Source organism: Phaethon aethereus (genome assembly GCF_964289735.1).
Source record: "Phaethon aethereus genome assembly, chromosome: 37".
Taxonomy (NCBI): Eukaryota; Metazoa; Chordata; class Aves; order Phaethontiformes; family Phaethontidae; genus Phaethon; species Phaethon aethereus.
This window is the reverse complement of record NC_138613.1, coordinates 42186-53771: the sequence shown is the minus strand read 5'-3', so window position 1 is coordinate 53771 and position 11586 is coordinate 42186. Positions and strand designations below refer to the sequence as shown.

The 11586-nt window shown below is 77.1% G+C and overlaps 2 protein-coding genes across 2 annotated transcripts in view; both read left to right on the top strand.

Moving 5' to 3' along the window:
• LOC309414989 (RAS guanyl-releasing protein 2-like) overlaps positions 1 to 6750 on the top strand; it is a gene marked incomplete at its 5' end in the record, with an annotated part of 8464 nt that extends 1714 nt beyond the window's left edge. Inside the window, 14 exon segments of the mRNA XM_082012374.1 lie at positions 26 to 129; positions 493 to 741; positions 1581 to 1866; positions 2139 to 2255; positions 2704 to 2988; positions 3087 to 3122; positions 3234 to 3311; positions 3766 to 3879; positions 4175 to 4253; positions 4256 to 4289; positions 4805 to 4949; positions 5857 to 5893; positions 6375 to 6542; positions 6622 to 6750. Of these exon segments, the coding sequence (XP_081868500.1) occupies positions 26 to 129; positions 493 to 741; positions 1581 to 1866; positions 2139 to 2255; positions 2704 to 2988; positions 3087 to 3122; positions 3234 to 3311; positions 3766 to 3879; positions 4175 to 4253; positions 4256 to 4289; positions 4805 to 4949; positions 5857 to 5893; positions 6375 to 6542; positions 6622 to 6689 (1800 nt within the window). The 3' untranslated portion in view covers positions 6690 to 6750.
• Positions 6751 to 9394: 2644 nt separating this feature from the next.
• Positions 9395 to 11586, top strand: part of LOC309414988 (neurexin-2-like) — a gene marked incomplete at both ends in the record, with an annotated part of 31419 nt that continues 29227 nt past the window's right edge. The window contains 1 exon segment of the mRNA XM_082012373.1: positions 9395 to 11387. Within this exon segment, the coding sequence (XP_081868499.1) occupies positions 9395 to 11387 (1993 nt within the window).

Here is an 11586-nt window from a genome sequence, read left to right as displayed (position 1 = left end):
CTGGGTGCGGGCCTTCCCGGGGGAGCTGGCGGGGGACCCCGAGCTGCTGGGCCGCATGCGGGCGCTGCGGGAGGCGCTGGGCCGGGGGGCCGGGGGGGGCCCCGACACCCGCATCGACCTGGAGAGCCTGTACGTGGGGCGGGGGGGCGCGGGGGCGCGGGGTGGGACCGCGCAGGGAGACGGGCGTGGGGACGGGGGGCGTGCGCGCACGGGGACGCGGCCGTGGGCGCGACGCGTGTGCGTGCACGAGGGCGGGGGGGGGGCGCACGGGGCGCGTGCGCGCGCACGGGGACACGCGCGCGCGCCAGGAGCGACGCCGCGCGTGGGGACGCGCGCGCGCGCACAAGGACCGTGCCGCGTCGCGCCCACGAGGGCGGGGGGCGCGCGGGGCCGCGCGCGCGTGCAAAGCCCGGCCGGGGGCCCCCAGGGGGCCGGGGGGCGGCGGGGGGGGGGGGGGGCGCAGGACGCTGAGCACGCGCGCGGCGGGCGCAGGACGGCGCCGCCGGGGGGGGAGCAGGAGGAGCCGCCCCCCGCGCCCCCCGCCCGGCGCAAGACCTCGCTGCTGCTGGATCACCTGGGGGCGGCCGAGCTGGCCGAGCACCTCACGCACCTGGAGCACCGCGCCCTCGCCCGCGTCCGCGTGAGCGCGCCCGCGCGAGACCCACGCGGGACCCCCCCTCACGCCCCGCTGCGAGACCCACGCGGGTCCCCCCCTCACGCACCCCTGCGAGACCCACGCGGGTCCCCTCCCTCGCACGCGCCCGCGCGAGACCCACGCGGGACCCCCCCTCACGCCCCGCTGCGAGACCCACGCGGGTCCCCCCCTCACGCACCCCTGCGAGACCCACGCGGGTCCCCTCCCTCGCACGCGCCCGCGCGAGACCCACGCGGGACCCCCCCTCACGCCCCGCTGCGAGACCCACGCGGGTCCCCTCCCTCACGCGCCCTCGTGCGAGACCCACACGCGTCCCCTCCCTCGCGCGCCCTCGTGCGAGACCCACGCGCATCCCCTCCCTCACACACCCTCGTGCGAGACCCACGCGGGTCCCCTCCCTCACGCGCCCTCCTTCCAGACCCACGCGGGTCCCCTCCCTCACACGCCCTCGTGCGAGACCCACGCGGGACCCCTCCCTCACATGCCCTCGTGCGAGACCCACGCGCGTCCCCTCCCTCGCGCGCCCTCGTGCGAGACCCACGCGGGTCCCCTCCCTCACACACCCTCGTGCGAGACCCACGCGGGTCCCCTCCCTCACGCGCCCTCGTGCGAGACCCACGCGGGTCCCCTCCCTCACACACCCTCGTGCGAGACCCACGCGGGTCCCCTCCCTCACGCGCCCTCGTGCGAGACCCACGCGGGTCCCCTCCCTCACACACCCTCGTGCGAGACCCACACGGGTCCCCTCCCTCACACACCCTCGTGCGAGACCCACGCGGGTCCCCTCCCTCACGCGCCCTCGTGCGAGACCCACGCGGGTCCCCTCCCTCACACGCCCTCGTGCGAGACCCACGCGGGACCCCTCCCTCACATGCCCTCGTGCAAGACCCACGCGCGTCCCCTCCCTCGCACGCCCTCGTGCGAGACCCACCGCTGCCCACCCCCGGGCCGGGTGCCCCTCCCTCGCACGCCCGCGTGCGCGGCCGGGCCCGCCGGCCGCCGCGTGGCACGCCCGCGTGCGAGGGCCGCCCGCGCAGTTGCAGGATTACCGCAGCTTCGCCCGGCGCGGCTGCGCCGCCGGCAGCCCGGCCCTGCAGCGCGTCGTCGCCCTCTCCAACGGGGTCTCCCGCTGGGTGCAGCTGCTGGTGCTGAGCCCCCCCGGCGCCCCCCAGCGCGCCCGCGTCCTCGCCCGCTTCCTCCACGTCGCGCAGGTGACCCGCGCCCGGCCCCGCGCCCGTAGCCTCGCCCCATGGCCCCGTAGCCCTGCCCCACGGCTGGACCCATGGCCCCGTAGCTCTGCCCCATGGCAGCCCCATAGCGCTGCCCCATGGCCAGCCCCATGGCTCTGCCCCATGGCAGCCCCATAGCCCTGCTTCCTGGCTGGGCCACAGCCCCACAGCTCTGCCCCATGGCTGGTCCGTAGCCCTGCCCCATAGCAGTGCCCCAGCCCCATAGCCCTGCCCCATAGCAATGCGCCCCACAGAAGCTGCTGGAGCTGCGCAACTTCAACACGCTGATGGCGGTGGTTGGGGGGCTGGGGCACGGCTCCATCGCCCGCCTGCACCAGACCCTCGCCCTGCTGCCCCCCGACGTCACCAAGGTGGGGCTGGGGGGTCCAGGGAGGACAGGGGGTTCCTGGGGGCTTCGGGGGGGCACATGGGGGTCCAGGGTGGGGTCAGAGGGGAGCCTGGGGTCACCCTGGGGGGAACTGGGGGTCTTGGGGAGCACATGGGGGTCCTGGGGGCTGCTGGGGGGCAAAGGGGGGTCCTGGGGGGTTTCAGGGGGGAACCTGGGTGGGTCCTGGGGACCACAGGGGGGTTCCCGGGGAGCACAGGGGTGTCCGGGGGGGGTGTCGGGGGGAACCTGGGGGGTCCTGAGGGGCACAGGGGGGTCTCGGGGGCACATGGGGCCCCCCAGCCCTGCTCAGCTCTAAAATGTCCCCCCCGCGTGTGTCCGCCCCGTGTCCCCCTCTCTGTCCCCACATGTCCTCCTGCCCCCATAACCCGCTACTCCCCCCCCCCCATGCCCCCGGCCCCCGCGCCCCCCAGCTGTGGGCGCGCCTCTCGGAGGCGGTGGGCTCGGGGGGCAACTACCGGCGGTACCGGGCGCTGCTGGGGGGCGCGGGGGGCGGCGGGGGGGCGCGGCTGCCGGCGCTGGGGGTCCACCTGCGCGACCTGGTGGCGCTGGAGGCGGCGCTGCCCGACTGGGGGGGCCCCGGCCGCCCCCACCCCGCCAAGCTGCAGCAGCGCTTCGCCATCCTGGGGGGGCTGCTGGGGGGCGGCGAGCAGGGCCCCCCCGTGCCCGCAGACCCCGACCTGCTCCACCTGCTGACGGTGAGACCCCCAAACGCAGCGGCACCCCCTGACCCCCCCGGGTCCCCCAGACCACCCCAGAACCCCCGGGCCCCCCCTGACCCCCCCGGGTCCCCCAGACCACCCCAGAACCCCCGGGCCCCCCAGCCCCCCGGGTATCCCCGCACTCCCAGGCCCCCCCGCACCCCCAGACCCTCCCGGGTATCCCCGCACCACCCCAGGCCCCCCCGCACCCCCAGACCCCCCAGACCCCCCCGCACCCCCAGGTCTCCCTGGAGCTGGGGCAGACGGAGGAGCAGCTCTACCAGCTCTCGCTGCAGCGCGAGCCCCGCACGCGCCCCCCCGTGAGTGTGCAACGGGGGGGGAGTGTGCAACGGGGGGGTGCAACGGGGGGGTGTGTGCAACGGGGGGGTGCAACGGGGGGGTGTGTGCAACGGGGGGTGTGCAACGGGGGGGTGCAACGGGGGGGTGGGTGCAACGGGGGGGTGCAACGGGGGGGGTGTGTGCAACGGGGGTGTGCAACGGGGGGTGTGTGCAACGGGGGTGTGCAACGGGGGGTGTGTGCAACGGGGGGGTGCGTGCAACGGGGTGTGTGCAACGGGGGTGTGCAACGGGGGGGGTGTGCAACGGGGGGGTGGGTGCAACGGGGGGGGTGGGTGTGCAACGGGGGTGTGCAACGGGGGGGTGCAACGGGGGGGGTGCAGCACCTCGGGGGGCCTTGCAGCCCCAGCAGGGCCTGGGGGCCCCCGACCTGCTCCGCTGTGGGGCTGAGCCCCCCAACCTGTGTGTCGCCCCCAGTCGGGGCCCCCCCCGGCGCTGCCCCCACCCTGCCCCATGGACGAGTGGGTCCTGCCCGACCCCCCCCGGCCCGACCCGGCCCTGCTGCGCGCCCACCTCGAGCAGCTGGTGGAGGTGGGGGGCTGGGGGGGTCTCGGGGGGGTCAGGAGGCATTTGGGGGGGTCTCATGGAGCTTGGGGGTCCCTGAGAGGGGCCCGGGGGTTCTGTGGGGTGATGGGGGGGCCCCGTGGGAGCTCTGTGAGGTCACGGGGGGGTCAGCGGGGATCGAGGGGCTCCGGGGGGTGACGGGGGGTGACGGGGGGTGACGGGGGGGCGGCGCTCCGTGGGGCTCCGTGGGGCGACGGGGGGGGGCTCCGTGATGCTCCGTGATGCTCCGTGGGGTGACGGGGGGTGACGGGGGGGGGGTCAGTCCATTTTCCGTAACTTCGACGTGGACGGGGACGGCCGGATCTCGCGGGAGGAATTCGGGATCGTGCGGGGGAACTTCCCCACCTGCAGCTCTTCGGGGACGCGGACACCGACCGGTGGGGACCCCCGCGACCCCCCGGCGCCCCCCAGCGACCCCCCCAGGGAACCCCCCAGAGCCCCCCCCGGGGAACCACCCAGGGACCCCCGAAACAGGGACCCCCCGCGACCCCCCCCGGCACCACCCAGGGACCCCCCCAGAACGCCCCCAGGGACCCCCGAAACAGGGACCCCCCCCGGGACCCCCCGGCACCCCCCAGCGACCCGCCCAGGGACCCCCAAAACAGGGACTCCCTGCGACCCCCCGGCGCACCCCAGCGACCCCCCCCAGGGACCCCCGAAAGAGGGACCCCCCCCAGGGAACCCCCCAGAACCCCCCCCGGGGAACCACCCGGGGACCCCCGAAACAGGGACCTCCCCAGGGACACTCACCTGGCCCCCCGACCCCCCCCCCGGGACCCCAATGTCTGGGACCCCCCGCAGAGACCCCCCCGCCCCCCCCGCCCCCCAGCCCGGGGGGCGCCCCGGGGGTCCGGGGGTCCCGGCCCCACGGGTGCCTCCGCGCGTGGGGCAGGGACGGCAGCCTGAGCCGGGGGGAGGTGCTGGCCTGTTTCCTGCGCTGCAGCCAGGGGCCCCCCCCGCCCCCCCCGGCGCCCCCCCACCACTTCGAGGAGAGCAGCCCCCTGCGCCCCGCGGCCTGTCGCCACTGCCGGCGCCCGGTGAGCGCGGCCGCGCGCGCCCCTTGCGCACGCCCTCGTGCGCCCTCGCGTGCCCTCGCACGCGCCCTCACGCGCCCTCGCACGCGCCCTCGCACGCGCCCTCGCGCGCCCCTTGCGCACGCCCTCGTGCGCCCTCGCACGCGCCCTCACGTGCCCCTTGCGCACGCCCTCGTGCGCCCTCGCACGCGCCCTTGTGCGCCCTCGCGTGCCCTCGCACGCGCCCTCGCACCCGCCCTCGCACCCGCCCTCGTGTGCCTCGCACGCCCCTTGCACGCCCGCACGCGCCCTTGCATGCGCCCTCGCACGCCCCTTGCGCCCTCACATGCACCCTCGCACGCTCTCACACGCCCTCGCACGTGCCTACACGCCCTCACGTGCCCTCGCACGCGCCCTCGCACGCCCTCACACGCCCCTTACACGCTCTCACGCGCCCCTTACACACCCTCATGCGCCCTCGCACGCACCCTCGCACGCCCTCGCACGCCCGTTACACACCCTCACGCTCCTCGCGCGCCCTTACGTGCCCTTGCACGCCCCTGCGTGCTTTCGTGCGCCTTTGCACGCCCTCACGCGCCCTCGCACGCCTTCGCACGCCCCTTACGCACCCTCACGTGCCCGCACGCGCCCTCACACGCCCTCGCTCGCGTGCGCCCGGGCCCCCTCATGCCGGGAGCCCGGGGGGGGTGTCGCACGGAGCGCGGGGTGCGGCGGGCGCGGGCGTCGTGCCTTGCGCGCCGGCCCCTGGGCGCGGCTTGCACGAGCGTCGTGCAAGGGGAGGGGCCGGCGCGGGCGGCGCGCGCTCCCTCGCACGAGGGCTTCGCGCGGGCGCCGGGCGCGGGGTCTGGCGCGAGGGGGGGGAGCCCTCGCGCGGGGACGGCCCCTCACCCCTCCCCCCCGGCTCCCCCAGATTTGGGGCCTCCACACGCAGGGGCTGAAGTGCCGCAGTGAGTGGGGGAGGGGCGCAGGGGGGTGCGGGGGGGGTGCAGTGGGGGGTCACGGGTGCCGGGGGGGGGTATGGGTGCGGGGGGATGTCATGGGTGTTGGGGGGGGTCAGTGGTGCGGTGGGGGGTGCCCTGAGGGGCTATGGGTGACGGGGGGGTCAGTGGTGCAGGGGGGGGGTCACGGGTGCCATGGGGGGTGCCCTGGGGGCCTATGGGTGCAGTGGGGGGTCACAGGTGCCGTGGGGGGGCTATGGGTGCGGGGGGGTGTCATGGGTGCAGTGCGGGGTCACGGGTGCCGTGGGGGGTGCAGTGGGGGCTATGGGTGCGGGGGGCGTCATGGGTGCCGTGGGGGGGTATGGGTGCCATGGGGGGTGCCGTGGGGGGGCTATGGGTGCGGGGGGGTGTCATGGGTGCAGTGCGGGGTCACGGGTGCCGTGGGGGTGCCGCGAGGGGCCGGGGGCCGTGGGGGTGACGTGCCCCCCAGCCTGCGGCCTGCGCTGTCACGCCCGCTGCCGGGAGCGGCTGCGCGTCGAGTGTCGCCGTCGCACCCAGAGCGTCGCCGCCGACCCCCCCCCGGGGCCCCCGGGACCCCCCCCCCGCTCCTTCAGCTTCTCCCTGCCCCGGCCGCGCCGGCCCTCCCTGCGCCCCCCAGGTGGGACCCCAAAACCCCGGCCCCCCCCGCCGCCCCCCCGCCGCCCCGGGGGCCCCTCACGACCCCCCGCTCCCCCCAGGGCCCCCCCCCGAGCCCCCCCAGGAGCTGCAGGAGCTGGAGGACGGCGTCTTCGACACCCACCTCTAGGCGGGCGGGGGGGGGGCCCGGCCCCCCCGGGGGGCAGCGCGTGTACCGCGGGAATAAACTCTGCGTCCGTGTGTCCGTCCGTCCGCCTGTGGTGCTGGGGGGCCCGTGGGGTGGGGGCCTGTGGGGTGGGGGCCTGTGGGGTGGGGGCCTGTGGGGCGGGGGGGCCCGTGGGGTGGGGGGCCCGTGGGGCGGGGGTCTGTGGGGCGGGGGTCTGTGGGGTGGGGGGCCCCGTGGGGCCGGGGCCTGTGGGGCCGGGGCCTGTGGGGCGGGGGGGCCCGTGGGGTGGGGGGCCATGGCACCGGGGGGCCTGTGGGGTGTGGGGCCCGTGGTGCTGGGGGGCCTGTGGGGCGGGTGGCCTGTGGTGCTGGGGGGCCCGTGGGGCGGGGGGCCGTGGGGTGGGGGGCCCGTGGGGCAGGGGTGCCCATGTGGTGGGGGCCCGTGGGGCGGGGGGCCTGTGGGGCGGGGGCCCGTGGCGCCGGGGGGCCCATGGGGGGTACCCGTGGGGTGGGGGGCTGGGGTCGGCGCTGCGGGCCGGGGACCCTCGTTAGCGATGGCCGCTAATGAGCCCTGATGACCCCCGGGTGGGGGGCGGCTGCGGGGCGCTGGGCCCGGGGGTCCGTGGGGCTCCCTGTGGGGCGGCTGTGGGGTCTCCGTAGGGCTTCTGTGGGGTGTCTGGGGGAGCTCTGTGGGGCAGCCGTGGGGCGTCCGTGGGCTCCCTACGGGGCAGCTGTGGGGCACGCACGGGTCGCCCGTGGGCGCCCTGTGGGGCAGCCGTGGGGTGCCCACGCGCGCGCCGGGCCCGCGCCAGGCCGGCGCGGGGGGGGCGGGGCGGGGGCGCGCGGGGCCGGTGCCGTGCGCGCGCCCGCGGCGGGCGGGAGCTGCGGGACTGCGGGAGCGGCGGGGACGGGCCGGGGACGCCGCCACCGCCCCGGGCAGGTACCGCGCCACGGACACGCGTGGGGAGGGGGCGAGGGGGGCGGGGGGGGCCGGTGGGGGGGGGCGGGGTTGGGGGGGGGCGTGGGGGGCACCGGGGCGGGCGGGGGGGCAGGTTTGGAGGGCAGGGGGGGAGGATGGGGGGCGGGGGTGGGGCTGGGGGCTGGGGGGGGCAGGCTTGGGGGGCGGGGGGGGGTACCGGGACGGGGGGGGGGCCGGGATGGGGGGGGGCTGCGGCACGGGGGGGGCTGGGGGCTGCGGGCTCGGGGGGGGCAGGATGAGGCCCCAGTGCTGGGGGGGGCGGGATTGGGGGGGCCGGGGGGGGGGTCACATCCTTCCCTCCCAACGCCGTGAGGGGTCTGGGGGTCCCTGCTGGGGGGGGGGGTGTCTCCCCCCATGGCGGGGGGGCCACATCCGCCCCCCCCATCGCGGGGGTCTCGCCCTGCCCCACCGCACGGCTTTGGGGGGCCCATTGTGCTCCCCCCGCCCCACTGCGGGGTCCGGGGGCCGCACGCGGCCCCACCCCGGCCGGGGCCCCCCCCGGGGTGCGGGGCCCGGGCTGGGCGTGCGACGCACACGCGTGTGCGCGGGGCCGCCGGGCCTGGGCGCCCGTGGGCTCCCCACGGGCGCGGCGTCGCCCGCCGCGGGGCAGCGGGGCGGGACGGCGCACACGCGTGTGCAGGCGCGTGCAGGGCGCGGGCGGTCGCGTGTGCAAAGGTGGGGTGCACGTGGGGGGTGCGCGCTAACCCGGGGCGCACGCGTGCGTGTGCACGTCTGGGGGGGGGGGCGTCGTGCCAAACCGGGGGGCACGTGAGCGTGCAGGGGGCGCGCGTGAGCGTGCACGTGCGAAGCCGGGGGGGTGTGGCTGGGGGGGGGGGTGCGAGCTGGGGTGCACGGGGGTGCGCGAGCGTGCAAGGGCGCGCGTGTGCACGCAGGCGAGGGGTGTGCGGCGGGGCGTCGCACGGGCGCGTGCGAGGCACGGGGGGTCGTGTGCACACGCGTGTGCACGTGCACGCGCGTGTGCAGGCCCGTGCGCACGTGTTCACGGGCGTGAGCACGCGGGGGGGGTGCGGGGGGGGGGGCAGGACCGGGGCGCCTGCGTGTGCACGCGTGTGTGCGAGGCCGTGTTTGTGGCGTGGCGGGGGGCTGGAGCCCCCCCCCCCGCCCGTGACCTTCAGGCGCCCGCGGAGGCAGCGGGACCCGGCCCCCCCCCGCCCCCCCCCCGCTGAAATCGATAATTAATTCATTAGCCCGGGGTGGGGGGAAGGGCGCGCCCAGGACGCCTGGGACCCCTACGGGGCGGGGGTCTACGGGGCAGGGGCCCATGGGGGGAGCCCCTATGGGGCGGGGGGGGTCGTGGCTGTCAGTCCCGCCCCCCCGCAGGTGCAGCAGTTATTAGGTGATTGGCTAATTATGCGGCGCATGTTAATGAGCCCGTTCCCCGGCGCGGGGGGGCCGCGCGGCGTTATAAATAACCCGGGGCCTCATTTGCATGATGCCCGATCCCGGGTTGCCGCGGTGACCGGCATCATCCCCCCCCCCCCCCCCGCCCCCCGTCGCTGGGGTCAATTAACGGGGTTGGTAACGAGGGGCCCCGGACGCCCGGTCCCCTCACGCTCTCTCTCCCCCCCAGGTGCCCACCGGACCCCCGGCCATGCTGTAGCCCCCCCCGGGGCCACCCATGCGGCTGTGAGAGGACGGGGGTGGCCGGGCCCCCCAGGGCCCCCCCAGGGCCCCCGACCCGCCCAGGCTACGCGGCCGCCCCCGGCGCCATGACCTGCCCGGACGCCGTGGGACAGCCAGGACCCGGGGCCCGCCGAGAGACTAAGGCCCAGCAGGGCCCCACGGCCAACCAGGCCCATCTACAGACTAAGGCCTACCAAGGCTCCATGGCCAACCAGGGCCCCACGGCCAACCAGGCCCATCTACAGACTAAGGCCTACCAAGGCCCCACGGCGAACCAGGGCCCCATGGCCAACCAGGGCCCCACGGCCCAGCAGGGCCCCACGGCCAACCAGGCCCATCTACAGACTAAGGCCTACCAAGGCCCCACGGCCAACCAGGGCCCCATGGCCAACCAGGGCCCCACGGCCAACCAGGCCCATCTACAGACTAAGGCCTACCAAGGCCCCATGGCCAACCAGGGCCCCACGGCCCAGCAGGGCCCCACGGCCAACCAGGCCCATCTACAGACTAAGGCCTACCAAGGCCCCACGGCCAACCAGGGCCCCATGGCCAACCAGGGCCCCACGGCCCAGCAGGGCCCCATGGCCCAGCAGGCCCATCTACAGACTAAGGCCTACCAAGGCCCCATGGCCAACCAAGGCCCCATGGCCAACCAGGGCCCCATGGCCCAGCAGGCCCATCTACAGACTAAGGCTTACCAAGGCCCCATGGCCAACCAAGGTCCCACAGCCAACCAGGGCCCCACGGCCCACCAAGGCCCCATGGCCAACCAGGGCCCCACAGCCCAGCAGGGCCCCATGGCCAACCAGGGCCCCATGGCCAACCAGGCCCATCTACAGACTAAGGCCAACCAAGGCCCCACAGCCAACCAGGGCCCCACGGCCCAGCAGGGCCCCATAGCCCAGCAGGGCTCCCAGGACCACCTAGAGGCCAACGTCAATGACGGCTCCATGGCCTGCTCAGACCTGAAGGTCCGCCAAGGCCCCACGGCCAACCAAGGCTCCAAGACCCACCTACAGATCAAGGTCCACCGAGACCGCGTGGCCCCTTTGGACCCGAAGGTCCATGAAAGCTCAACGGCCAGCCGAGGCGCCACGGCCGGCCAAGACTGCAAGGCCCATCTGGAGACCAAGGTCAACCAAGGCGCTGTGGCCCATCAGGCTCTGAAGGGCCAACCAGACTCCACGGCCTACCAAGCCTCCGAGGACCACCCACAGACCGAGCTCAACCCGCGCCCCGCGGCTTGTCTAGACTCGAAGGCCCACCCAGACTCGGTGGCCAACCGAGGCTCCACGGCCCGTCTAGAGACCGAGTTCCGCCAAACCCCCACGGCCGCCCGGGCCGCCCCGTCCCGTCCGTGTCCCCGTGTCCCCTCGGGCGCCCGCCTGGGCTTGGTGCTGCTGACCCTGGGGTCCCTGCTGCTACCGGGGACCTCGGGGGCGGCGCTGGAGTTTGGGGGCGCCCCGGGCCAGTGGGCGCGCTACGGGCGGTGGGCGCCGGGGGCCGGTGGCCAACTGAGCTTCAGCTTGAAGACCAACATCTCCCGCGCGTTGCTGCTCTACCTGGACGACGGCGGCAACTGCGACTTCTTGGAGCTGCTGGTGGCCGAGGGGCGTCTTCGCCTCCGCTTCGCCATCGCCTGCGCCGAACCCGCCACGGTCCAGCCACCGGCGGCGGTGAGCGACGGCCGCTGGCACATGGTGCTCCTCACCCGCAACGCCCGCGAAACCGCCCTGGCCGTGGACGGGGAGGCGCGGGCGGCCGCCGTCCGCTCCAAGCGGGCCGAGATGGCGGTGGCCAGCGACCTCTTCGTGGGCGGGATCCCACCCGACGTCCGCCTCTCGGCGCTGACCCTCAGCACCGTCAAGTACGAGGCGCCCTTCCGCGGCTGGCTGGCCAACCTGAAGGTCGGCGACGCGCCGGCGGCGCTGCTGGGCGCCCAAGGGGTGCGGGGCGAGGGGGAGGAGCGTTGCGCCCGTCACCCGCCCTGCGCCCACGGCGGCCGCTGCACCCTGCGCCGCGGAGAGCCCCGCTGCGACTGCGCCGGCACCGGCTACCGCGGGCCCTTCTGCGCTGAAGGTGAGGGCGCGGGGGGGGGCGGCACGGCAGGGGACCGCGGCGGGGAGCGCGGCGCCGCCGCCGCGCGTCCGCGCGCTCGCGTCTCGCCGCGTCGTCGCGGCCTCGACGGCACCGCGCGGCCTCGCGGCGTCGCGCCCCTCGCGCTTCCCCGTGCCTCCGTGTCTTCGCGGCGTCGCGCGCCCTCGTGTCTTCACGGGGC